The sequence below is a fragment of the Trematomus bernacchii genome, unplaced genomic scaffold (assembly GCF_902827165.1).
Source record: "Trematomus bernacchii unplaced genomic scaffold, fTreBer1.1, whole genome shotgun sequence".
NCBI lineage: Eukaryota > Metazoa > Chordata > Actinopteri > Perciformes > Nototheniidae > Trematomus > Trematomus bernacchii.
In genome coordinates this window covers 232,515-259,829 of record NW_022987776.1, presented here as the reverse complement: position 1 = coordinate 259,829, position 27,315 = coordinate 232,515, and the positions used below count along the sequence as shown (strand labels likewise).

General features: G+C 42.5%; 1 protein-coding gene across 11 annotated transcripts; it reads right to left on the bottom strand.

The window, feature by feature from the left end:
• Window positions 1-26,759, bottom strand: LOC117497101. Of its 11 annotated transcripts, XM_034148986.1 has the most exons (10): window positions 26,626-26,759; window positions 21,345-21,597; window positions 20,546-20,794; window positions 20,207-20,375; window positions 19,944-20,092; window positions 12,655-12,812; window positions 12,395-12,551; window positions 1,389-1,974; window positions 1,012-1,270; window positions 1-294 (listed from the first exon to the last, which is right to left on the bottom strand). In XM_034148986.1, exons 8-10 carry the CDS (start codon window positions 1,962-1,964, stop codon window positions 119-121), a joined length of 1,011 nt encoding a protein of 336 aa, XP_034004877.1. In that variant the 5' UTR covers window positions 1,965-1,974; window positions 12,395-12,551; window positions 12,655-12,812; window positions 19,944-20,092; window positions 20,207-20,375; window positions 20,546-20,794; window positions 21,345-21,597; window positions 26,626-26,759; the 3' UTR covers window positions 1-118. The 11 variants fall into 11 exon arrangements, 8 of the variants coding, with proteins under 8 accessions (XP_034004877.1, XP_034004878.1, XP_034004874.1 ...); XM_034148987.1 differs by lacking the exons at window positions 12,395-12,551; window positions 12,655-12,812 and adding an exon at window positions 19,040-19,100; XR_004557344.1 differs by lacking the exons at window positions 12,395-12,551; window positions 12,655-12,812; window positions 21,345-21,597 and adding an exon at window positions 19,040-19,100.
• Window positions 26,760-27,315: the final 556 nt, after the last annotated feature.

Genomic DNA, 27,315 nt, shown 5'->3' with positions numbered 1-27,315 from the left:
TTTTGCATGATAGGAGACCTTTAAGACACTTTGGTCTAACACTTATGACAATAATTATGATGTCAAAAGTATGACATCACTAATGCATGGCTTGGTACGATTCCTTAAATGGACTAAATCATGGAGAACAGCACTTAAACAATGTTAAGTTACCATTAAAATTAAAACAGGAAGATTTTTTTTTTTTTTTTTTATTTTTTCTCGATGTGAATTCAGATCTGGACCAGCTGGATGAGTGTGACTGCGTTGCTTTGTCCTCATCGACACAAGGTTTTTGGCGGACCTCCACCAAACCTGTATGAGCATTAAATTATGAATCAATTAGTAGAGTAACTGATATTGAATTCTATAAAAGAAATTCAATAATGATACAAAGCTAATCAGACTGTTGAGTTAAAGCTGAAGATTTGCATCAGTGAATGCATACTACTGACATTTGGAAAACACATGTGTCTATCCTTTTTTCCAACTCAGCTACAGTCGCTTCATAGAGCATGTTTTTCAAGTAGATCAATGAAAAAAGTGCTATTTTCAACGTGAAAGATGATCACAGTTATTATTAGCTGTGCAGGGATGGCGTATTTTTTTAGGCCGACCCCTAAGTAAGCTGCACATGGGTTCCCTCGACAAAAAAGCTATGAGTTTTCTCCATAGGATTTTGGAATATTGTAAAAAATAAGATCTGTGGAAAACGAACCTGTTTGATAAATGCACGTTTTGTTCAGCCGGATAATCTCCACATGTCTACCCTACTTTTATAATTTTCGAATTATAAATCTAATCGATAGATTTATGATCGATAGATTTACGATTCGAAAGGGAAGTAGGAAGAGGAACCGTGCAGAGAGGTGCTTAACTAACTGTGGTCCAATAAATACTAAATTGATCATATTTACCCAAATTAGAGTATACATGTCGATGTGGAAGTAGGCGTGGTTAAATCTCAACTGGGTTGGAAAACCGAAAGACGCCTACAAGACTGTGTGAAGAGAGTGGGAGAAACATTCTTACCCATGTGGCTTTGCAGTTGGTCAGCAAGATCACGCCGATTTATTTTTATGAGAACTTCATGTGTGACGCGTAAAGCCTTGTCAGGTCCGTAGTGGTTGGTCACTACTGTAGCGATGTCACTGGTGTCTTTACCTTCCAGTTTGCACTGGGGAATTGCTTTGCACTTAGGGTCGGTGTAATTGTTCAGATGAAATTTAAAAGACGTGAAATCGGTTGTCGAAAGCCCATCCAGGGTATCCTTGATCAACGGGGCTGGTTTCTGGAGAAAAAACAGAATAGAAATGAAAAAATAAAGCACTAAAGTTTAACCTGGAAGAAGCCGATATTTCTCACACCGCTCAAACAACAACAACATTCTCATGAACTGGAAAACAAACCTGAAATGTTACTTCAGTTGTCTTTCTCTCCATTGGCAGCCTCTTGCCTGCTTGTTTGTTTTTGCCCATAGAGAACGATCTGATTCTGGATGGTGGCGTTGACTCTTGAATTCTCAGTCTCTTGAGCTCCTTCAGGATGTTGAGAGCGGGACCCCTCTTTAGCCCCAGATCCCGGAAATCCTGTTTCTTGAAGCAAACAAGACAATCTCCAGACACTTCTTCTTCCTTAAATCGTTCAGCCTCTTTGCCATCGACCTTCACATGCCCCACTAACCACTGAGCCACTTCCTCCTTTGTCCAGTTTTCCACTTCAGCTGGGAACTGGGACTCATGTTGTGATCCTTTCTTAAGCCTCTCTAGATAATGGGAGATTTTGACAGCGGGGCCGTGTGGTATTTTAAATTCCAATATTTCTGACTTCTCAATCTCATTGAGAGCTATTCCATTCATTTTCTCCTCCAGAAAAGAATCGGCACAACTCTGAGGAACTTTGACCACATTCATCAGCCAGTGGTGGACGTCCTCTTTGGTCCACGTATTCAACTCAGGTGGTTCCTCAGTTGATGACTGGCTCATTTTGGATGAACTAAAAATTAAACAAAGAAACAAGTTAAATACTGTTGATTTATGTGCTGCTTTTTAGACTTTGGTTGTGGTCGAATTGTCAATTTTGCTTTGGAGCGTTCCTAACTGAGGGAAATGACCCAGAAGTGGCAGCCTTAATATCTGAATTCTCTAGAGATCATGGGTGTCGAAACTTTTTTGAAAGAAGGCCGGATTTGATAATGTGAATAAGCCCATGGGGCATCGTCCCTCCTGACATTTTTTAAACATAAAAATACACTGCTAGATAATAATGATCTTTATTTTTCAAAAGGCAATATAACTAAATATAAGAAGGCGTGAACAAATCTAAACACACGGCCTTTCATTCATATCTGGAGAGTCAGATAACATTGAACAGATTATAGTGAATACCTTAACTTTGTAGCGGGTTTGACCTACTTTTAATAAAGTGGGGTGCCAGTCAGAATCAGTGTGTGGTGAAAAGAGTCAATATATACAGTTCAATCAGGTACACGTGGAATCAAGGTACTAGGAATAAACACTGATGGAACGCTAGGAATAACTAAGACGAACTGGCACTGAGGGGAATGTGGACGCAGACTAAATAGACAGGGGGAGGGATGATAATGGGGCACAGGTGAGGCTAATGGGATGGGAAGCAGGTGGAGTTCAATCAGGGGCAGGAAGTGCTGATACTGATAATTATATATTGGACACGAGGTGGTGGGATTGGCACCAGTTTGAGCATATGGTATTTACCAGGAGGAACACAGGAAAGGTGAAAGGTGAAACCATTGTTCTTTATGTGTGTATTATTGGAATACAAGAGAATAAACCGAACAAAGACGAAAAGACTACCCTTATAAAGGATTCATAAAGGGTTTATAATTAGGTAATTAAAACACTTTATTAATCATTAAGAACCATTTATAAACCAGTTCTAACATAGTTTTCATACATCAACACAGGCTCACTATTTGGCAAGAGGACTAAGCCTTATATTGGCATTAGCTTACTTCATCTCCTTCATCAGCCAGCATCCTTGGTATCTGTTGTTCACTGATGCGGCTTTCACACCGGCGCTTTTCACTTTCTAGCTCCTCGCGAGAGCTTTTCTGGTTCAGCTCCCGTTTCCCTTTTCAGCTCCCGCTCTGTTCACACTGCCCAGAGCTGCCGCTGCTGCGTCATGACGTCACAGTTTACGTCGCTGATTTTCTCCCACAAGAACAACGGGCCGGGGACTACATCGGGTCGTGTTGCTTTTAATCATACGAAGCCAGATTAAATTAAATAACAACTTCTCCAACCTTATACTTTTCTCCAGAGTGCCGTGGTTCATTGTTTATTAATGTGTTTCAGCGGCATTTACCGACCGCTGCAGTGGCTGCACTTCCACGGGAGTTTATTCTCCCGTTAGCTCCGGGTTAGCTCACACGGCTCTAAAGTATTCACTGTCTGACTGTCACACAAGCAGCTGATACATATCCCCAGTTCCCCTTAAGTGAATGTGTGTCAGTCTGAATTGACGCTGTTTGGCATCACAGCGCTGTTATGAAAGTTTCTCTGGTATAACATGGGTGATATTAGCATAGCAACCGAAGCTAAACTGACTACTTGCTAAGCCGTTTTCTATAGGCACATTTTACCGGCGTATTTTTCATTATGATTCTACTTCTGATAGTCGGACATGACAACCTGTATAGCCCATGTATCTCCACAATGATCAATAACAGCGAACGGATGATCAAAGTAAGGTTTCCTGCACGCCTCGACGTAAGAGACGTAAGAGACGCCGCGTCATAGCTCCGAAGCTCTTGCCTCTGGACCGACAATTTTTTGGAGCTGGAAGTGAACCGCATTCCGGAGCTATGACGCGCCGCCGCTGCGGTGTGAACAGGAAAAAACGGCGCTTTTCAGGCTCTAGCTCCCAGCAGGAGCTGGAAAAGCGCCGGTGTGAAAGGGGTATGAGTTGATTACCCCCCATCCATCTTGATGTTTCTTGACATCTCTTTATGACCATTTATTAATGAGTTACTACCATTTATAACTGTCAAAAGGGAGCCTTGTAAAGTGTTAAACAAATCACCATTTATTAATCAGTTACTACCATTTATAATTTGTTTAAGTTATATTAAGCCTTAAAGTTATGTTCAGTAGTTATAAATGTTAGTAACGGTCTTCCGGTCTGAGCGGAGCCATGTGAGGTCGCATTTCTCGAGCTCCTCGCCAGAATCAGAATATTTATATTAGACAACTACCCTCTACATTATATTCAAGTAATTTTCATCTAAGCTGTTCTTCCTTGCCTCCGCCCAACAGTTTAATTCGAAATATGTCGTCTTCCTCTCGCAAAAAGGCGTCTGCTGCGCCAGATCCGAAAGCTAATAGTGCTAGCCCGGCTAAAGGTGCTGGGGCAGGGCCCCTAGCCGCTAGCGCAGCACGAGGCGATGAGACCGCCATTCTACAGGCCATTCAATCTCTCAGAGAGGACCTGCTGAAGAAAATCGATGACAACGCCGAGATGCAGTCCAAAGAATTACGACGTGAAATAAGCCAACTGAGGGACGAGCTGAGATCCGCCGTTGACCGCGTCAGCAGCCGCACCAAGTCTTTGGAGGACCGGGTCGAGAGCCTGGATACTGCCGCTAATGATCACTCAGACCTCATTACCACTCTCGAACGAGACGTGCAGCAGATAAAAAAGGATATGAAAATCTTCGCTGACAGGAGTGAGGACCTGGAGGCGCGATCTAGGAGGTGCAACCTCCGCATCACCGGGATACAAGAAAAACGGGAGGCAGGGAAGAACCCAACTGACTTTGTAGCTAAACTACTCCAGGAAACGCTGGGCTTAGAAAAAGAGCCACTACTAGACATATGCCATCGCACCCTACGGGAACGGCCCCAGGAGGACCAGCCACCCCGCGCCTTTGTGGTGAGATTTCACTATTACCGGGAGAAGGAAGCGATCCTCCGCAAGGCAGCCACGGCCACAGATCCGACAACGTCACACGGAGACAGGATCAGAGTATTCCCCGACTACACCCAAGCAGTCGCGAAGCAGAGAGCCACCTTCAGGGATGTGAAAGGCATGCTAAGAGGCTGTGATGGTGTCAAGTACGGACTGTGGTATCCCTCAGTTCTGCGGATCACAACGGCCGATGGAAAGCGACACAGTTTCACAGACCCGGGGGGTGGCGAAGGACTTTGTTTTGAGGAACGTGGCTAAACAGAGCGGCTAAGATGCTAGGTAAGCTGACTGACTGACTAATGCAGCTATAACAGGCGGCGCCGGATAGCGGCGTTGACTTATTCACTTGTAGTATATGGGGCTGTGGGCTAGGGCTTGCTACGAACATTTGTGGTTTTTCTTATTATTGTGTAATTTAAGCCAGCTCGCGCTGCTCACACTAGCCCACATTATAACACAGTCAGTTGGCTTACGGCCCGCTAGTTCAAGCAACTGCTCTCCTATTCTCCTGGGGAGGTTCACGTTTTTCTTGCTTTACTTTTCATTCAACAACCAATACTGTATGTTTGCATATGTTGTCATAACTGGTTAATACGTTTGTTACTTCTACTGAGACCATGTTATGAATGTTCAACTTGGAGGTTTGTCTATATCTATTATCACAAGGTTTATCTAAAGCTATTGATGGTTCTGGCGGGGCTCGATCTCGCCAGGTAAGCTGTCCACGTTGAGATGCGAGTGTTATCGGGGGCGGGTAGCAGTCCCTCATTTGGGGAGGGACCAGCTCTTTATTGTGAATGTTGTTTCAACCACTTCAATTACATATGGACCTTCTATTTTAGGTTCTCAATGGTGTTTATGTTCTTATCGCTGTGTGTTTTATTTCAGTTTTTTTAAGGTGACCCATCCCCCCTTTCCCTCCCTTCCTCTCCCTCACCCTTCTGACAGGGGGCTAGATTACTGTCTAAGGTCCCACAATGACCCAGGCAAACAGGGCACTGAGTGTGGGTAAGGCGGCAACTACTTTTGTTAGCTGGAATGTTAGAGGTCTCAATCATCCAGTAAAGCGCAGCAAAGTGTTTTCCCACCTCCAGAAGCTAAAGGCAGACATTGTTTATCTCCAGGAAACTCATTTGCGTACTTCTGATCACTCTAGACTCAAGCGGGGTGGTTTCTCTCACATTTTCCACTCCAAATTCAACACCAAATATAGGGGTGCAGCGATCCTGATACGTAGGCATGTGCAGTTTGTGGAATCTAAAGTAATTGCAGATACAAATGGCCGCTATATCATAGTGCAAGGTCAATTGTACAACACACCTATTGTGCTTGCATGTCTCTATGCTCCCAACTCAGATGATGCCGATTTCTTTAGCAATTTCTTCTCTCTGCTCCCTGATTTGAACTCCCATCACCTAATTTTGGGGGCAGACTTTAACTGCGCCCTCAATCACACTCTGGACCGCTCCACTGTCTCCTCTAGACCACTGTCAAACTCGGCTCGAGTGGTGAACTCCTTTGTTGAAGAATACGGGATGGTGGACCCATGGCGATTTAAGAACCCAACATCTAAACAATTTTCATTTTTTTTCTGCAGCCCAGCAGTCATTCTCCAGAATAGATTACTTCATTTTAGATAAAAAGTTACTTTCTGTGCTTGAGTCCAGTGACTATGAGAGCATTGTTATTTCTGACCACAGCCCAGTGACCATGAAACTTTGTTTTCCAAACCATGTACCACCACAAAGGATCTGGCGTCTAAACCCACGCTTATTATTAGATGAAGATTTTATTAAGTATATTTCCACGCACATCGATACCTTTCTTGAAATAAACCGTCAACCAGAGATGAGTATAGGCATTGTATGGGAGGCCATGAAGGCTTATCTTCGTGGGCAAATAATATCATATTCAATCAGTATTAGCAGAAAAAGGACAAAGCGAATGACAGAACTTGCTAATCGGATCAGGGACATTGATAGAATACACTCAACAAAGCCCTCTGCTGAACTGTATAAGGAACGCATTGCAGTGCAGGTGGAATATGACTCTCTGGCATCCATCTACATAGAGGACCTTCATCTGAGATCTAGGCAGACCCATTATGAACATGGGGAGCGGGCCAGTAAATTACTCTCCCATCAATTAAGGCAGTCGGCTGCAGACAGTTTAATTGCGGAAATTGGAACGGTAAATGGGGACACCATTTCAGATCAAAGGGGCATTAATGATCAATTTAAGAGTTTCTATGAAGATCTTTATTCATCAGAAGTCTCGGATGACTCTCTGACAGCTAACTTTCTAAAGGACCTTAAGCTTCCAACACTGGATCCTGACGATGTCTCGGCTTTAGAGGGGGACATTTCTAATGAGGAGATAAATCGCGCTATTAAAAGTATGAAAAGTGGTAAAGCCCCGGGACCGGACGGCTTCCCTATTGAATTCTATAAAAAATTTGCCGGCAAACTGACGCCTGTGCTGCGCGAAGTATATGCAGAGGCACTCCAGCAGGGTTCACTGCCCCCCACATTAGCTCAGGCGGTGATAACAGTCATCCTTAAAAAGGGCAAAGATCCAGCAAAATGCGACTCTTACAGACCAGTAAGTCTAGTCTGTTGTGATAACAAAATTCTCTCCAAAGCTTTAGCTCTGCGCCTTGAGACTGTTCTGCATAGAATCATCCACCCGGACCAAACAGGGTTTGTAAAAGGCCGACAGTCTTTTGGGAATCTTCGGCGCCTATATAATATAATTTACTCAAATCCAGGACTCTCTCCAGAGGCCCTCATCTCTCTAGACGCACACAAAGCCTTTGATCGCATTGAATTTGACTACCTATTTGCAACTCTTGCTAAATTTGGCATCGGCCCATGCTTTATCTCCTGGATAAAGGTCCTCTACTCTGCACCTCAGGCAGCAGTTCGCACTAATAATATAATTTCAAAATACTTCCGGCTTCAACGGGGCACAAGGCAGGGATGCCCCCTGTCCCCCCTCTTGTTTGATATAGCCATAGAACCGTTAGCAGCTGCGCTCAGGAATCGGTCAAATTTTACAGGCATTGAGCGGGGAGGCTATACGCATAAGCTGTCTTTGTATGCGGACGATGTTTTACTGTACTGCTCCGACCCGCTTAGGTCCATTCCGGCTGCACTCGATGTAATCACCTCTTTCGGGAAGGCGTCTGGGTATAAGGTCAACATGACCAAGAGTGTACTCTTCCCCATCAATGAGACTGCGGCCAAGCTTTCATTTAGCGAACTCCCCTTTAAAGTGGCCATTGACTCTTTCACCTACCTGGGAGTGTGTGTGACACAGGACTTTAAAACCCTGTTTAAAAAGAACCTGCAACCAGCTCTGGACAAGGTTAATGAGGACCTAAAGCGCTGGGCGTCGCTCCCTATTTCGTTGGCGGGCAGGGTGAACACCATTAAAATGGTTATTATGCCACGTATGCTGTATTATTTTCAGTCAATTCCTGTTTTTCTCCCTAAAAAGTTTTTTAAAGACCTGGACAAATATATTTCCACTTTTATCTGGAATAAGAAAATTCCCCGTCTGCGTAAGGCATTTCTTGAGAAAAGAAAGTCAGAGGGGGGTCTTGCACTGCCTAATTTTTTACACTACTACTGGGCTGCCAATATTCATAAAATGGCATTTTGGATGAGTCATTTCCGGGAAGGGGGCGGTCCTATTTGGTCTAGCATGGAACAACACTCGTGTGAACCACTGGCCCCTGCCTCCCTGATGTGTGCTCCTTTACCACTTAGTAGAAAATATCACTCGAACAACCCTGTGGTCAATAGCTCTCTTAGGATATGGTCACAGTTCAGGAGGCATTTTGGATATAGACAAACTATCTCCTTCATCCCCATAGTTCGCAATCCGGCTTTCAAACCAGCCCTGATAGACTCCGCTTTCCACCTGTGGTCCCGGAAGGAACTTAAGTGTGTTGCTGATCTGTTCTACGAAGGGGTATTCACATCCTTTGAACATTTAGTTAAAGAATATGACATCCCAAGGAATCATTATTTTAGATATTTACAAATTCGCGATTTTACAAGAAAACAATTTCCCTCCTTCCCGGCCGCCCCACCTGGTGGATGGATGGAAGACTGCCTGGGCCTTAAACCTTGTCAGGGAGGCTATATCTCAAAGCTATATAATATTATTCAAGAAATCTCTAGCCCTTCTCTTAACCACCTTAAGGGTGCCTGGGAAGAAGAAATGGGCATAGAACTAACCGATGAGACCTGGCGGTCTGCGACTGAGAACATACATAAATCCTCCGTCTGTGTGAGGCATGGAGTACTTCAATTTAAAGTGTTCCATCGATTACATCTGTGCAGGAGCAGGCTTGCCAGGCTGTACCCTGATGTTGATCCTACATGCCAGAGGTGTCATTGTGCCACGGCTACCCTATTGCACATGTTTTTCTCCTGTCAGTCCATTGCCCCATTTTGGTCTTCTATATTTGAAACTTTTTCATTGATGTATGGCCAGAACATACAACCAAATCCCATAATAGCTGTGTTTGGAGAAGCCCCTGAGGGGGTCTCCTCTCTAATTGCCAGTCACACTCACTTGCGTTTGCAACCCTTCTTGCCCGCCGTCTAATCCTCCTCAAATGGAAAGACCGGACTCCACCATCTCATGCCCACTGGGTGAGGGATGTGATGGCACATTTGCAGCTGGAGGAGCTGAGGTATCGTAGCCAGGGATGTGTTAACAAATACTACAAGCTCTGGCAGCCTTTCCTTGACTATTTTAACAAACTCCCCTGTGCCAATCTGACTGCATGAAGCCCCCCCCCTTCCCTTTTAATTTACTGTTTATTTTATTGGATTGTATTATTTATTTTATTTCTTTAAGTGCATCTGTGGGTGTGTATGAATATGTATATATATATTATGTGTATGTGCTTACACAGTATATGTACTGCAATGACATTTTTATTTGTGGTACAAATGTAATTCAATTCAATTGTATGATTACACATCTGCATTTTTATGTGCCCTGTTCTGTTTTGATATAAGTGAAAATCAATAAAGAAAGGTGAAATATAAATGTTAGTAACTCATTAATAAATGGACATGTGTATTAAACTTAAAAACAACGCACCCTTTCAGTAGTTATAAATGTTAGTAACTCATTAATACATGGGAATGTGTTTTACACTTTAAAATAAGGCTCCCTTTTGGCAGTTATAAATGTTAGTAATTCTTCATAGATGGTCATAAGAGATGCCAAAAACATCAAGATGGATGGGGGGGAATCAACTTAGTGAGCAACAGATACCAAGGATGCTGGCTGATGAAGAAGATGAAGTAAGCTAGGTAGCCAATATAAGGCTTAGCAGTACAGATACATGTGGGCTCACTATTTGGCAATCAACTGGTCACAGTTGCCCTGTTTATCTTATGTCTTATAAAAGCTTATTAATGATTTATGAAGTGTTCACAACCTAATTAATAAATGAATTACAAACTATTCGTAAACCCTTTATCAGGGTAGTCTTATTGTCAAGTGATACCCAATATTTACCTGCGTAAGATATGCTTACTGGTGACCCAGACGCAGTTTTAGTATAAGTTAGATTTCCATTTTTATTTCTTTAGTTTGCTGTTACAGTATTAGTTACTTTGAAGATTCAGATAATTCGGAAATAAATATAAGCAACTAATACAATTAACCTTATCTGTATGAAGGTTTTGGTGCATGTAAATGGTCTGCACAGGCTAAAATCAGAAAGTCACCCACCGAAAGATTACAAAGAGGAAGTGTTCCTTTATGGGCTGAGATCGTTTTCTTGAGTTTTATGTCAAATGCACAACAACAACATGACTTCCCCTTTTCTACGATAATAATTCAGAATGTTTAAATATTAGTTTGAACATGTTCTGTGCATGAAGGGAGACAAACTGAACTTCAAACCCTGTAATGTTTAACGACATAAAGCTGAACCTTGATCAGTTTATTGCAGCCATATCGTCTGTGGAAAAGTAAAGTGAAAATAGAAAGTAACAAGAACAATGTGCTCATACAGATTTGACTGTGGGATACTAAACTATTCATTTTTTTTTTAAATCTCTGACTCTCTGCATATTTTGGTCAACGCTCTTGATCCTTAAAAATAAATTTAAAAAATGTTGTGTTTGTAAACGTAACAACAAATGATGTAGTTCAATTCATCTTATAGTTCTTCTCTAGAATGCAGAGATCAGAGAAACAAAAAGGAAACATTAAAAGAACTACATAACTATATATATTATAATATGATATAAAAGAAAAACCTTTCAAAACTCCCCAAAGTAAAATTAGACTTTCCCTAAAAGGATGTGACTTCTAAAATCAGGAAATATTTCCTAAATAAATAACTAACATTTATTTTCTGTCAATACATTTTCTGAGAATGCTAATTCTGAAAAATATGAATCTTATGAACAACCTCTGGATTATCACGCTGAAAGCTACTTCCTTGTTTACGAATAATTTCGGCCATGATTATTACATCACATTACATTACATTGCATTTAGCTGACGCTTTTATCCAAAGCGACTTACAATAAGTGCATTCGACCAAGAAGATACAAACTAGAAGAAAACAGAATCATATAAGTACATCAGGTTTCATAGAGCCAAAACATTTCAAGTGCTACTCAACAGGCTTTAGATAAGCCAGTCCTTTGTTAGTATATAAGTGCTTTGTTAGTGATTGTATCGCTCGAAGTGGAGTGGAAAGAGATGAGTTTTCAGTCTGCAGTTTTTAGTCTGCAGTTAGTCTAATCACCCCAAAATACTATTTGGAAACATTACATACCTGTTCCGATCCATTGAACTTCATCAGCCAAAGGTAAAGATCTGTATCCGTACCAATCGTTCTGTGATCGGTTTTATCAGACATTTCTCTAAGGGGTTTCCCTTTCTGTTAATTATTAACTTCAACCACATAAGTTCCAAGCCTACCAGGTAAAACAACCTGCAGGGTCTGAAAGACGTCGGTGAAGCAAGCAAATAGTGGAAAGCAAATATTTGTCTGGATTTCACTACATCTATCGCGCAGCTTTACTTACTTAAGACACTAAGACTATGTTAAACTAACTTCCTTTTTGTAGGTCCCTATAATCTCTGTTTCAGACAAACACTTAGTCCAAACATACAGTTTCGTTTTTGAAAGATAGCTTTTTCGATACAATTTGACCTTTTTATTTTTCATCCATTTATTTTTCATTTCATTTTATTTTTCACATTGTAATAGATATTGCAGTATATACTAGTATTTACATTTCAGTTTTTTCTAGAGTGCAGCCCAGAGCAGCACAACATGAAAAAGAATGACAGGAAGATACGAGAAGAAAGCTAAAGAAAAAGTAAAGGGACCTCCACGAAGAGATGTAAATCACATCCGGATTACTTTTCAAATTCCCACGGTACTGTATAACAATACACAAACATTCGTTTTTCTCACCTTTCATTTGTTGTGGTCGTCTCTCAAAGTTTAAGCTTGATTCTTGCTTGCCTCTGGTCGAAGCAAATAGGTGGTTTCTGTTCCTTTTTCGTGCTTTAGCTGGCCAGTGGCGGAGTACAGCTCAAAGTTGTCAGACTAGAATGTGGTCTGGGTTTTCCTGTCATATAGGCACGTAAACGACGAGGGTGAAAAGAGGTGCTGCAGCAAGTTTGGAGGGAGGTCAATGTACTGTATGCTTAAGAGTAAGAAAAAGAACATACTTTTTCCACCTGTTCTTCACTGCTGTAACAGCTTGCTTCCCCTTCTTATATCAGGGTGAATAGATGGAGTGCGAATAATGATGTTTTCCACTCATTTACTAATTGTGTCTCATCAAAAGGCATCTGAGCCTGCCTCACCAAAAGCAGTGTGTGTGTGTCTGGAAAGAAAGAGAAGAAACATAAGGATGCTAATGTATTATTAGCCGCTTTCACACTAAGTTAGCCGGTACTTGTCCCCGGTACTTAGTTCCCCCCGAACTCTTTAGTCCCTGGAACTGTCCTAGTAGATCGCGTTCTCACCAGAATAAGTCCCTGAGGGAGGATTAGGCAAATGAGCCGCATTGATCTGTGACGTTCTGTTTGTGTAAGAACGTGTGTGTGTGTGTGTGTGTGTGTGTGTGTGTGTGTGTGTGTGTGTGTGTGTGTGTGTGTGTGTGTGTGTGTGTGTGAATGTGGAGGATCGTTGGAGCTATGTGCAGCTCAAGGCATATATGCCTGTGTGTATGAGCTGTGTTGCGGCACTATCCGTGCTGAGTGTGCTCTCTGGCTACCTGCAAAAAGTCAAGTGCTCGGCGCAGTTGTCGGCGAAATGTCGCTCCTCTGTTTTCATTGAAACAGCTCCTTATATCCGTTAGCTCAGCTAGCTAGCACCAGATGCTAACAACAACACGATGGCCAGTCCGGGCCTGCCGGTGAGCGTGGAAGTGTGGTCTGCCACAAGCGGGCAGCAGGAGCGGGGCTGTCAGCATCAGCTTGTAGATGGTATTTTAAACTTGATGCGCTCTGAAACTACGGCGGCCGAGGACAAAAAATACACATGCGTTAATCGCGTTAAAATAATTAGTGGCGTTAATTTTTTGCGTTAACGCGTTATTAACGCGTTAACTTGACAGCCCTAATAAAAACACTTTACTACAATCACAATAAAAGACAATCATTTACAACAGAAATATAAAAAACACAGGGAAATGTCAGGAGTCGTGCTCCGCTCTGACTAGAAGGCCAGAGAGAAGAAGTGAGTTTTAAGTGTTGACTTAAAAACCCCTAGGGTCTGGGCCGACCTCACATGGAGGGTCTTGGGCACTACCAGCAGCAGCTGGTCAGCAGACCTTAAAGCTCTGGCTGGGGTGTAGCGCTGGAGGAGTTCAGCTATATAGGCTGGAGCCAGCCCATTTAGTGCTTTAAAAACAAATAAAAGGAGTAAAAATCAATTCGGAACCGAATTGGAAGCCAGTGCAGTGAGGCCAGAATTGGGGTGATGTGGTGACGCTTTTTGTGGCCAGTCAGAAGACGTGCAGCTGCGTTTTGGACTAGCTGCAGGCGTCTAATTGAGGCCTGGTCCATACCCACATACAGAGCGTTGCAGTAATCCAGTCTTGAGGTAACAAAGGCATTAATAACCCTTTCTAGATCTTTACAAGATAAATACGACTTGGTTTTGGCCAATAGTCTTATTTAAAAAAAGCAGGATTTGACTATGGTGCTGACCTGCTTGTCGAATTTAAAAGTGCTAGTGAAGGTCACTCCAAGGTTCATGACCGAGGGGAGGATGTTTTTATTGAGAGAGCCCAGAATATCAACCGGAGAGGCTGGAGGTTGGGGTCCAAAAAAGATGACCTCAGTCTTGCTCTCGTTGAGGTTGAGGACGTTTTTGCTCAGCCAGGATTTTATCTCTGCTAAGCAGTCCATCAACTGCTGTAGTGAGTGTTTGACATTTGCTTTGAGAGGCAGATAGATCTGTACATCGTCGGCGTAGCAGTGGAAGGGAATATTGTGTTTAGTGAGAATTGAACCTAGGGGCAGTATGTACAGTAAAAAGAGGATGGGACCCAGGATAGAGCCTTGGGGAACCCCACAGGTAAGAGGGGCTTTAGCAGAGGAGAAGGCACCTAGCTGCACTGAGAAGCTACGGTCTGTCAGGTAGGACCTGAACCATGCAAGGGCAGAGCCTGTGATGCCAGCGGACTGTTCAAGCTGTGACAACAGGATGCTATGGTCCACAGTGTCAAAGGCAGCTGTCAGGTCTAACGGCACCAGGACAGCTGGGCTACCTGAGTCGGCGGCTAGGAGCAGATCATTAAAAACTCTTAAAAGGGCTGTTTCAGTGCTGTGCATGGGTTTGAAGCCAGACTGAAACTTTTCATGGATGCCATGCGTGGTTAAGAACGACTGCAGCTGGACATAGACTACTCGCTCCAGGACTTTAGATAAAAAAGGTAGCTGGGAGATGGGCCTAAAATTTGCGAGAATGGAGGGATCGAGATTTGTGCTCTGTTTTGGCTGCTTTGACTGCCGTCTGGTAGTCAGAAAGGCAAGCACGAAGGATTTCTAGGGAGACATGGAGTTGATCCTTTTTCCATTTTCTCTCTGCACACCTGCAAGCGCGTCTGAGAGCACGAGTACAGTCATTGAGCCACGGCTCTGAGAGAACTTTGGTGCGTCTAAGCGTAAAAGGAGCAACAGAATCCAGTATTAGGGTACATGTCGAGTCAAACATGGAGATAAGCTCATCCGCACTAAGAGCACAGTTCACCTCTAATTTACAGATAGGAGAAGCATTAAAAACATCAGAAAACTGTGAGGCAGTCAAGGGGTTAATCGAACGCAGACGACGCGCAGGGACACGTGATTCGACTCCTGCGGAAGGGATCGAGGTTGTAAACAGAACCGGTAAATGGTCTGAGATACGCGTTGCTGCACAGATTTCATCCACAGAGACAGACAGTCCAAACGATAATACTAAGTCCAAAGTGTGTCCTTTTTCGTGTGTTGGACCAGCCACGGACTGAACGAGACCGAAAGAATCAAGGAGATTTAAAAAGTCCCTAACCAGAGGTTTGGACTCGCAACACACATGGACATTGAAGTCTCCGGAGATCAAAACACGATCATATTTCACCATGATCCCGGACAGAAAGTCAGAAAAGTCATTTATGAAATCCTTATTGCACTTTGGTGGACGATACACGACTGCGCAGAGTATAGGCGAGGCCGGGTTCAGTTCAAAAAGTTCGACCTGCTGCCCTCGGGCCGGCGCTACCGTTCACTGAAAGCCCGCACCTCCAAATTCACAAACAATTTCTTCCCATGGGCCATTAGGACATTAAACACACAAAGATAACTCCCCATATCCCCACTGTGCAACAATTATGGTCTGTCTCTATGTATATACTGTAATATTTATCATATATATTTGATCATAATTCTATTTTATTCATTTATTTATTAATCCTGGTCATCTACATGACGATCCGAAGCTGTGTGCGCTACTTGCTGGTCGTAACTGTCAGACCTTTTAATCTGTGTTTTAATATGTCTGTTTTTAAAGAACTCGCTGGAGCAGTAACTATAAATCTCGTTGTATTCTGTACAATGACAATAAAAGCTTTTGAATTGAATTTGAATTTGAACTCTCTGTGGGTCCACCATCCGAAATTACGTCATATCGGCAGCAAATCTGGATCAGCTCCGTTGTTCCCCCGTTTTTTTAGAGATTTGGGTACGGAGGAAAAGAGAGAGGGTTTTATTTTCTGACGCTGCGTGAGTTCCCCGACACACCGGGGACACATGTTGATGTAGACAAGACATCAAAAAGTGCATTTTGCATGATAGGAGACCTTTAAAGCTCCCATGTCATGCTTTTCCGGTTATTACCCGTCCCCTTGTGTGTTATGAAGGTTTTTATGCATGTAAACGGTGTGCAGAGTCAAAACCCTCAAAGTACACCCTGTAGCGAGTAAAACTCTAACACAGAAAATACCTCCCCAAAACGCCTCGTTGGAGATACGTCACTGCCCATTTGAGTCTTCCATTTAGTTCCGGGTACCGCCTGATGTCATGCGGTACCCGGAACGAAATGGACCAATCCCGAAGAGCTATGGCCACACCAGCAGCGGCGTGTTCCTCCTCCAGAGGTTCGAAGAACCGGCATTTCACAGACGAAAGCTTCCAAAACATTGCCCAGTTTGAGGCCGGATATGCACAGCTTGTTTGGACCGTTTGGAGCAGGGGAAGATCTGGGTATACAACCTGTAAGTTTGCATTGTTATTTGTGTATTTATCAAACAAGACTGTTTAAATGTGTAAACTGTGTTGGACTGCTAAGCCATTGACACAGTGCTAACTGTGCTAACTAAGTTGCTAGAGTTTCCATATATCAACTCTAATATCAGCAGATGGCCTTGCATACATGTATCTCATAGCAGGAGAATGTCTGCATTCACACACAAAATACCTATTGACAGTATACTCCGGGTGATTTGCCGGTCAGTCGCGAAACGTAATTACATTATAGCTGGCGTAGCGATCTAACACACGGAGCTAGAGCTAGTTTTGGTCAGAAAAACATTTTTGTGATGCTACGTTGCTAGCGTTTAAATATATCAACTACAATGTCAGCAGATGGCCTTACATGTTTGTCATGGCAGGAGAATGTCTGCAGTCACACACACGGAATACTCATACAGTATACTGTACTGTGATTTACCGTACATTGTGACCGTACATATACTGCATGTAGCTAACGAGGCTAGCTGTATGCTAGCGCAAAACAATGTATTCATGCAAGTTACATTGTATGGTAGCAGAATACCCGTATACGATTGCAATAATAAACACGTTATTGCTAGCCTAATATGAACCACTAGCTTTTGTTCATAGTAGTTTTATTACACTGCATTATAGTTGCCTTTCCTCCAAGCTAACGTTCATATCGTGTTAGCTACCAAGGTAAACAAAGCTAGGTTAGCATATTAGCAGGCAAGCTGTTCATTACACAACTACTACTAACGAATCTAAAACAACTAAGTTTCTCTAATATTTTGTGATTTGCATTTGATTTCGTCCAGCCAGATCCTGGCGGACAATCCATGACGGGGAAGGGATTCTACTACTACTGAGGGTGCTAAAAGGCACCGCACCGACTGTGCGCAGGCAAGATGCGAGGAGGAGGAATGGATGATATACCGTGTATATATGTATATTTATGTTCATTTTGTACATTTCTAAAAATAAAGTTTAATGGAAATACTTAGTAGGCCTATCCTTTCTTCCCTGAATTCATATATAGCAAACCATGATTTGATTTCTCATCAAACAGTAGTAGTTTATAACGGGTAAAAATAACTTACTCTTTGTTATGAGAGTAGCTCGTAGGCCACAACGGAAAGACAAGGAGACATACACGAGTTTACAAAACCACGGCACATTTATTGTGGTAAATGCAGAGACAGGTGGTCGAGGGGAGAGGGTCGCTCAGTTCGTCCTTCTGCAGCCGCTTTGGAGAGAGACTCCGGGCCGCTGGGATTAATAGCACCGGCTACGGAGGTGTCCGTGATCGCGCTGATTACCCTCTTCAGCTCCACCCCACCGTAAGACAAAGGCCCTGAGGCCGTCACACTCTTCTATAACAACAGTTAAAAAATATATATGTATATAAAATATACCGCTGTACCGACGCCATGATAAGACTGATGTTACGCTGAGAGCAGCCGGGAAAAGCACTGACATGGGCGCAGCCTCTCTGGTGGTTGACTAATCAGAACGAGTGGCCGAGCTGACCAATCGGAGCACACTAGGCTCACAGGGAGGGGGGGGGCAAGAGCTCCAACGAGTCGTTTAGTGGAGAAAGTGAATACTGCTGAATACACATGCTTGACAGAGATGCTGTATGCGAAACCAATGTGAGTTTGGAAAATTGCACAGTATAAATCTATTTTAGTATACCTCAACAATGTAATTATGATCAGTGGAAATGGCCATGACATGGGCCCTTTAAATAGAAATAGTTGAAGTACAAACGATTAATTTATTAACAAAACAAAACACACAAAACCAGTTACTGCAGTGAACAGTTATATTTTCCTCCACATTGAACAAATCTGTCAAAAGATCCATGTGTAACCCAGGTTATTTTCTGTCTTTCCCACAGGTTCCCTGAACGTCTCACGGGCTGCTGATCAGTAGGATACATTTTATTGGAGATACATTATGTACTCTGATTGAAGAGATTCCTGCTGTTAGTCTCCTTATCAAACCTAGTACTTTCTCTAAAACTAGAACTAGAGTGAACCTGTACGGTAATATTTTGGGTTTAAAACCTTAGATAACTCCACATTCAGTTGCTATAGATCAGGGGTGTCCAAACTATGGCCCGGGGGCCAAATGCAGCCCGCGGGCCATTTTGAATCAGCCCTCAGCAAATTAAAAAAGCATAATGGAATGCGGCCCACAAATGAAACTTGAGCTTGTGTTGTATTGTACTTCTTAAATATATCTGTAAACATATATTACACAGTAGTGTTCATGTTATGCAACCTAGTTCGATAACAATCGTAGATAATTAATTAACTGGCTAAATTGATCATATCTTTAGCGGCCCATTTACCCAAACTAGAGTATAGAGTCGAAAGCCCATCCAGGGTATCCTTGATCAACGGGGCTGGTTTCTGAAGAAAAAAACAGAATAGAAATGAAAAAATAAAGCACTAAAGTTTAACCTGGAAGAAGCCGATATTTCTCACACCGCTCAAACAACAACAACATTCTCATGAACTGGAAAACAAACCTGAAATGTTACTTCAGTTGTCTTTCTCTCCGTTGGCAGATTCTTGCCTGCTTGTTTGTTTTTGCCCATAAAGAAAGTTCTGATTCTGGATGGTGGCGTTGACTCTTGATTTCTCAGTCGTCTGAGCTCCTTCAGGATCTTGATAGCGGGACCCCTCTTTAGCCCCAGATGCAGGAAATCCTGCTCCTCGAAGCAAACAAGACAATCTCCAGACACTTCTTGCTCTTGAAAAATCGTGCAGCCTTTTTGCCATCGCCCTTCACATGCCCCACTAACCACTGAGCCACTTCCTCCTTTGTCCAGTTTTCCACTTCAGCTGGGAACTGGGACTCATGTTGTGATCCTTAAAGGGCCCATGTCATGGCCATTTCCACTGATCATAATTACATTGTTGAGGTCTACTAAAATAGATTTATACTGTGCAATTTTCCAAACTCACATTGGTTTCGCATACAGCATCTCTGTATAGTATGTGTATTCAGCAGTATTCACTCTCTGTTCAAAACGGCTTGATTGTGCTCCTGCCCCCCCCCTCCCTGTGAGCCTAGTGTGCTCCGATTGGTCAGCTCGGCCACTCTGTTCTGATTAGTCAACCACCAGAGAGGCTCCGCCCATGCCCATCCCGGTTCTCCATATATCTGGCCAGTTCATTGGTACTTTGTGCAATAATCATTTAAAATGTAAGTTATGTTTTTAATAAAAACAAAAATATTTGACAACTTACTGTATGTAGGGTCCTTCTTTACAGGCTTTGCGGTACATTCTCCCCTCCTTGCTTTTGGATAGGCCAATTTGTACACAAGTAGTCCTGCAGCTGTTGTGGCTTGCTCACGGTCAGCATTCTCATTGTGATGCATGGCTGCTAGACACAACCTATAGAATAGCAAAATAAAATGAGACTTTGTGTTATGACAGAATAAAACCCTCATGCCACTAAACAGTGACTGTGTTATAAGATGCTACAGAATCAATTATACAGTGTGTTACCTGCACAACATTCCCATGAAGGGGAAAACCACCTTTTTGGGGGCAAAACGCAGAATCAAGCTGTGGAAGGACTCCAGCGAGGTCTGGTAGTGATGGCTTAGCTTTTTCACATCTTTGAGAACTCTCGTGTTGTTGAGTATTTTGTCAACTTTGTGGAGTGTTATTGAATCTTGAGTGAAATTACAAAAACATCAACATCCCATTAGAACATTACAACTATCATTTTCCATAACAACAATGTTATATTTACATTCAATATTGTTGATATTATGAAGGAAGTGAAGTGTTTTTAAATTTCTCACTTGTTATTTCCAATTGTTTTATAAATATTGAACTTACCAGGTTTTAGCCATTTATTTGCATCTGTTGTGGCTCTTTCAGGATGTTCACACTTGGGGAATAGGGGGTCGTCGTGCACGTGAATGTTTTGTAGGTGGTTGACGACTGACGTCCACCTTGCCACCTTCTCCGGCCCCGAGGTTGTGCTCGTCGCACTCCAGTATACATGGGTTTTTATGCTGTGCAGCCACCTCTTCAACAACTTGCAGTCCTTGTTCTGTGAAAGTTTCACAAGTTTCTTGGACAAACCTGATAAAAAGAAAACACATGCACAAGTGAATATTCAAGCCATAGTGTGTAAATGATGTGCTGTGATGGACAATATTCAAGGGTGTGGTGGAAAGAAGGGTGGGGGGCAGACAGAAGGGTAAGCACAGCATGTTAATTACAACCATAACATCCATATGATAATTGCCTGACAATGGTCAGAGAGACACCCTTCTGTCTGAAAGCATTTAATAGCCAGCCCAGGAAACCCCCATACATATTCATATACACATCACTGTAAATTCCCATTCTAAAGAGTTATCCTAAGAGTAGTGAGTGAAATTGAATTTACAATGACAAAAGGGGCTGTGATCAAGTGGTCTGGCAGACAGTTTACAATAACAGAGGAAAGACCAGATTAGAGGGACAAATTGTCGGGGGATATAAATCATGTATCTATCCAGACATGATGTCATGTCTGCTGCTGATTAGAAGCTCAGGATAAATTGCATAGTAAAACAAAGGAATATCTGAACAAAGGATAGTGTCTCTGATTTGGTATTCTTCCATTCAAACATATAGGGATAAATACCTTTTTCAAAGTGCCACACATCATAGAATTGTTCTATGTTGCGTTCCCTCCTGCGGGCCGGCCTATGAAAAGCTTGCTGCTCGTAGATGTGTCCAGGCGTCTCCCCGGAAAACTTTCAAGTGTGGTCTGCCGCAAGTGAGCGGCAGGAGCGGGGCTGTCAGCATCAGCTGTGTGCTTGGCTTGCCGTTTTAAACACCTTTTCTTGTATCCAGGGCCGGCTCTAGACAATTTGCTGCCCTAGGTGAGATTTGAGCTGGCGCCCCAGCCAGAGAATCGTACAATAGAAAAGATAAAGATCAATAGAGTATCCAAGGCATACGCAATATAATGGGGGATGGATGTCACATCCTCTAGTCTAGGGGGGTCCGGGGGTAAGATTTTTTTAACATTTTAAAGTAAAATGCTTCAATCTGGTGCACTTTGAGCAGAATTACTAGAGACCTGATCTAGGGGGTACAACTCTAAAACACCCATATGAAAAAGATTGGTTTACATTTTAATAACCAAATGTGTGTATGTGAACATAACCAATAACCCATAGCCAATAACAAATACATGAAACTTATTTTATTTTTGTTGTTCATTTATATCTTATTTTACCCAGTTAACATTTATTTATTTATGCATATGTTTTAATCTCTCCAGTTTTAAACGATATGTCTGGTTTACTGTCCTATCATTGGAATGATTTCAAACCTGTTTATCCCAATAATTATAAAGGAGTGCCTTGGAAATATGTGTTTACATAAATTGTGACCAAACCGTTTGAGACCCACTGAGATAACTTAGGCTAAAGTGAACTATCTAAACACTCAGAGTCCTTTACCTCACTGAGCCTCTCAGTCTGACTGGAGAGGACTCTCCCTCCACATTATTGTAGAAACATCTACTCTTATATCCGTTAGAGCAGCTAGCACCAGAGTCTAATAACAACAGCGCCGGTACCGGTGCGCCCTCTCTCCCTCGCTCGCTCCCATGCTCACTCGCACTTTGGCTGTGAGCTGCGGGCGACTGATAAGCCAACATCCCCCATTTTCATCACTTACAGCACCCATCGTACAGGGCAAATGAAAAGTGTAACCGGGGTGAAAAGGGTGTTACATTGACTTAATTATGAATATTGTTACATCAAGGCCGAAAATTAGGATGAGCACCAACGGTCAAAAATGTTTTTCTACCAGCGCAGCGCCTCCCCAGATCTGGCGCCCTAGGCGAACATCCATAACGCCAGTGCTACGGGCCGGCCCTGCTTGTATCCATATCTCTCGCTAGAATCTCCCACCATCCAACTAACAACAACTAACAACAACGTCAAGCCTTTGCGCTCTGAAACTACGGGGCGCGCCGAGGGCAAATACACATGCGTTAATCGCAAGTTAAAGGTCCCATGTCATGCTTTTCTGGTTATTACCCGTCCCCTTGTGTGTTATGAAGGTTTTTCTGCATGTAAACGGTCTGCAGAGTCAAAACCCTCAAAGTACACCCTGTAGCGAGTAAAACTGTAACACAGAAAATACCTCCCCAAAACGCCTCGTTGGAGATACGTCATTGTCCATTTGATTCTTCTGGGACGGGGTGACGTAACCCCGTACCCGGATCGAAATGGACCAATCCGTGGAGCCGTTACGTTACGTCCGCGGAGCCGTTACATTAAGCCCCCGCTGATTGGTCCAAATTGACCAATCCACGGACTTCCTCACACACACACACACTCAGTGAGGCAGCTCAGCTGATTTCTCCTCCCTGGCTGCAGGCTGATAACAGACAGTTGGGATCGCGGCGAAATTCTCTCTGCAGACCCATTCTCTCTGCAGACCCATTCTCTCTGCAGACCCATTCTCTCTGCAGACCCATTCTCTCTGCAGACCCATTCTCACAGCGTTTATCAACCTTTTTCTTACTCAATATCAAGCCACACTTATTGTTTTTACTTCGGCTGTGACTTTGTGTGTGCTCAGGATGAGTTTGGCTGTGTTTCGCTGTGTATGCTAAACAAGGAAACAACACCTCCACGGAGCTCAGCGCGATTCACAACGTCCCGACCAATCAGAGCACACTGTGCTCACAGGGAGGGTGGGGGCTGGAGCTATTGGAGCTTCAACGAGCCGTTAAAGGCAGAGAGTGAAATTCAGTGAATACACGTAGTTTACAGAGATGCTGTTTGAGAAACCAATGTGAGTTTGGAAAATTGCACAATATAAATCTATTTTAGTAGACCTCAACAATGGAATTATGATCAGTGGAAATGGCCATGACATGTGCCCTTTAAAATAATTAGTGGCGTTAAGGCCCATTGTAAATTCAGCAGCTGCACACCTTTAGTAAATCTGCCAAAAATGCCACATTATTGACCCGAAAGTGCACAAAAAGCACACTTCAGACGCTCAGGGTCCGTGACATGCTGCACGCGTTGACATTTTACCGAAAGCAGCTACCATTTTTAAACTATAGTTAGAAATGTAATAGGTTTATTTCTCATTCAGAACAATGGAAAGGCTCTCCTTTCACAGCACATCTCCATGGAAACCTTTGATCTCTGGGCTCACTTAAACAGGTGTTATGATTAGGTGCTCAGCACAGAAACAAACACTGACAAACAGACTGGAGTTTAAAGACTGTCTCAGACCCCATTTACACGGGAACGTTTGCGTTTACGCACCGTTTGCGTTTTCAAAAAAGTCTTGCGTTCACACGCATTCGGCTCAATTAACGTGTCCGTTCACACGAGACCGCTCGACCCGCTGGAAACGCTGTAGTACATATGCCGGGCCTGTAAGTGGCGCTGCTGCCGCCACAAAATACACCAAAAGCAGCGAAGAAGAACCCGGAGCATGGTTGCCATGGTTGCCCTTCTGTTTATTCTCCGCGGTGGACGGCGTGTGCTCCTGCTGTAAATCTCTCCGGTAGTCCACCAGCAGATGAAAAACACCCACCTCTCCGCCTCTTCCAAGGGACGAGGGGACCGTGCGGCAGAGTTTCCGTTAAAAAAAATTCGCCGGTCAACATGTCCGTTAAAGTTAAAATCTTCCGGACAAAATTAGAAAAGTGCCGGTCATAGGTCTTCTTTGTTATTTATTGAGCTTTAAAACAAATTGATAACGACTCTATATAATCATATAAGAATAATAAACGGAGCCTCTCTTTTCCTCCCCCTCTTCTGAGAGCCCAGCAGCTGATCTCTGAGCAGGAGACGTGGGGGCTATTTCACGTTATCAGAAAATGATCGTATAGAGGCGTACACACGGATCCGTTTGCCCCCCCAGAGCGTTCCGTTTGCAGATCTATCCACCTTGGGACCCGTTATCGTTTGCGGGGTCCGTTTCTATCGTTTTGTTACGGCCTTGTGTAAATGAAAGGGAAAGAGAAACTATGCGGATACAAACCGTATCGTCCTCGTGTAAACGGGGTCTCAGCCTATTCTTTTCTGTCTGATGGAGACTTCATACTGACTTCAACAGGTTCCACATATTTTATACATTATTGGTGACATTTGGTTTTAGTTCAAAAGTTTGCAGTCAAAATATTCTGCTGCTTTCCCAAGCCTTTTTACTTCTCTTCTTAATACACATTGATTCACTAAGTAGTTCAGCTATTTCAGGACATTGAGGCTATACATGATGTTGTTTATACCTTTTTTAAACCTTTTCTTTAAATATTGAGCTTCTTCACTATTTTTCCTACTCTTCCAGTTTACCATTTCACTTTCAAGTTTTCAACAAAGTCATTGCAATGCATTTGAGCTGTCACAATTTAATTCAAATCATTTCACTTTTCTGCATTTCTCTGCTAAGTTCAGCAACACACTGACTTGGTCTCTGTAGCTAAAAGCAGCTACCATTCAGCTAATAACATATTCAGCTTTTTTCTGCATTTTCAGCTAAATTCAGCCACAAATGTTCACAGTTTACAGCATTCACACGCATTTTCTGCAGGAAATGCATTTTCTAGTTCTTCTTCATGTTGTGCTACTCTGGGCTGCACTCTAGAAAAAACTGAAATGTAAATACTAGTATATACTGCAATATCTATTACAATATGACAAATTAAATTAAATGAAAAATAAATGGATCCAAAATAAAAGGTCCAATTGTATCGAAAAAGCTATCTTTCAAAAATGAAACTATGTTTGGACTAAGTTTGTCTGAAACAGAGATTATAGGGACCTTCAAAAAGGAAGTTAATTCAACATAGTCTTAGTGTATTAAGTAAGTAAAGCTGCACGAATTCTTGTTTAATTTTGTAGTCATATTAGAATCTAAAGTTTTTACAGAAGGGATTTTGGATATCTCTTTTTATCACTCCATAAATCAGAAAATACTGTCAACAGCCCTAACATATCAATTTCCGCCATGTTTTTAGGTATAAAATGATATATCATTCAGGCTATGAATGATATATGAACAAACCCTTCTGTAAAAACTAGGGCTGTCAAAGTTAAGGCGTTATTAACGAGAGAGGTTTTCCTACAATTCAAGCATAACATTATGTCCCAGGAGTGGTTTGGGAATTAAAAAATGTAAGGCGAATTTCAAGCTGTCCTCCACTCTGTTTTGATCAAAGCACGTCACGCCTTAACGAGCTGCTCAAACACACTAATGTTAAAATCTGAAGAAGGCCTCTTTACCAAGCTCCAAACTAAGTTAAATATCTCAAAAAGTGTAAAAGATATCAAAAATCTGAAGAACAAGTGTTATAGCTGAATGTCTTGTGATCATTTTAAAGTTGGAATGAAGTTTCTAGCTGAAAGTATGTGGAAGGAGAAGCATTTGGCGCAATGTGCTAAAAGAGGATTTGAAGGTTCCTCCCATTGAGTTACATGTTAAAAAAAGACTTTAAAAAGCTGAATATTAAAATAAATATTTTGAAAAAGTTGAAAGTTTCCCATCATGTGCTGAAAAGGCTGAATAGTTTGATATTTGAATGGTTTCTGTAGCTGAAAGTAGGCTGAAGTTATTCTTAGCCTAGTCCAAACATACAGTTTCATTTTTGAAAGATAGCTTTTTCGATACAATGACCTTTTATTCTTCATCCATTTATTTTTCATTCCATTTGATTTTTCACATTGTAATAGATATTGAAGTATATACTAGTATTTACATTTCAGTTTTTTCTAGAGTGCAACCCAGAGCAGCACAACATGAAGAAGAATTACAGGAAGATACGAGAAGAAAACGAAAGAAAAAGTAAAGGGACCTCCACGAAGAGATGTAAATCACATCCTGATTACTTTTCAAATTCCCACGGTACTGTATAACAATACACAAACATTAGTTTTTCTCACCTTTCATTTGTTGTGGTAGTCTCTCAAAGTTTAAGTCTTGCTTGCCTCTGGTCGAAGCAAATAGGTGGTTTCTGTTCCTTTTACGTGCTTTAGCTGGCCAGTGGCGGAGTACAGCTCAAAGTTGTCAGACTAGAATGTGGTTTCTCGTTAGTTCTGCCTGCTGCGTCAGAGCAAGTCCCCAGGAAGTGTACACGTAAACAACCAGGTTGAAAAGATGCTGCAGCACAGGCAGTATGAGAAAAATAAAGAGCTTTTTGAACATTAAAGCAAGGAGACATGTCACAGTAGAGGCACTGTGTGGATTGCCCACAGTATTGAATGTTGCTTTACTTTGGATAAAAGCGTCTAACAAGTGACATGTAATGTAAGATGAGCATAAAAGGGCCCCTTTAAGGCAATTATTTGTAGCAGTCTCATGATGTAATTGAGTCCAAAAGGATGTTTATCCCATTGACTAACAGTAAATCGACGTTTATATGTATTTTTTAGGTAAATGGTCCAAACACATGAATAGCCTTTCGGCAACCCCTGGCACGCGTGCCAGCATTGGCACGCGGCACCGTAACCAGTGGCACACTAGGAATAAGTGGAATAAGTGTGCAAAATATTTAAATTGTATTTTCGGATCCTGAACGAGACCGCCGCCAGAGCGCGTCTCCCCGTTACCTGCAGAAGGAAGCCAAGCACCCA

Excerpts from the sequence above, each read along its gene's own strand:
- LOC117497101 (XM_034148983.1), bottom strand. The coding sequence starts at position 19,981 with ATGTACCGCAAAGCCTGTAAAGAAGGACCCTACATACA. Across the intron at positions 1,975-19,943 it reads AAAGAAGGACCCTACATACA|TTCATCCAAAATGAGCCAGT; the intron begins GTAAGTTGTCAA and ends TTTAATTTTTAG. Across the intron at positions 295-1,011 it reads CCAACTGCAAAGCCACATGG|GTTTGGTGGAGGTCCGCCAA; the intron begins GTAAGAATGTTT and ends ATGCTCATACAG.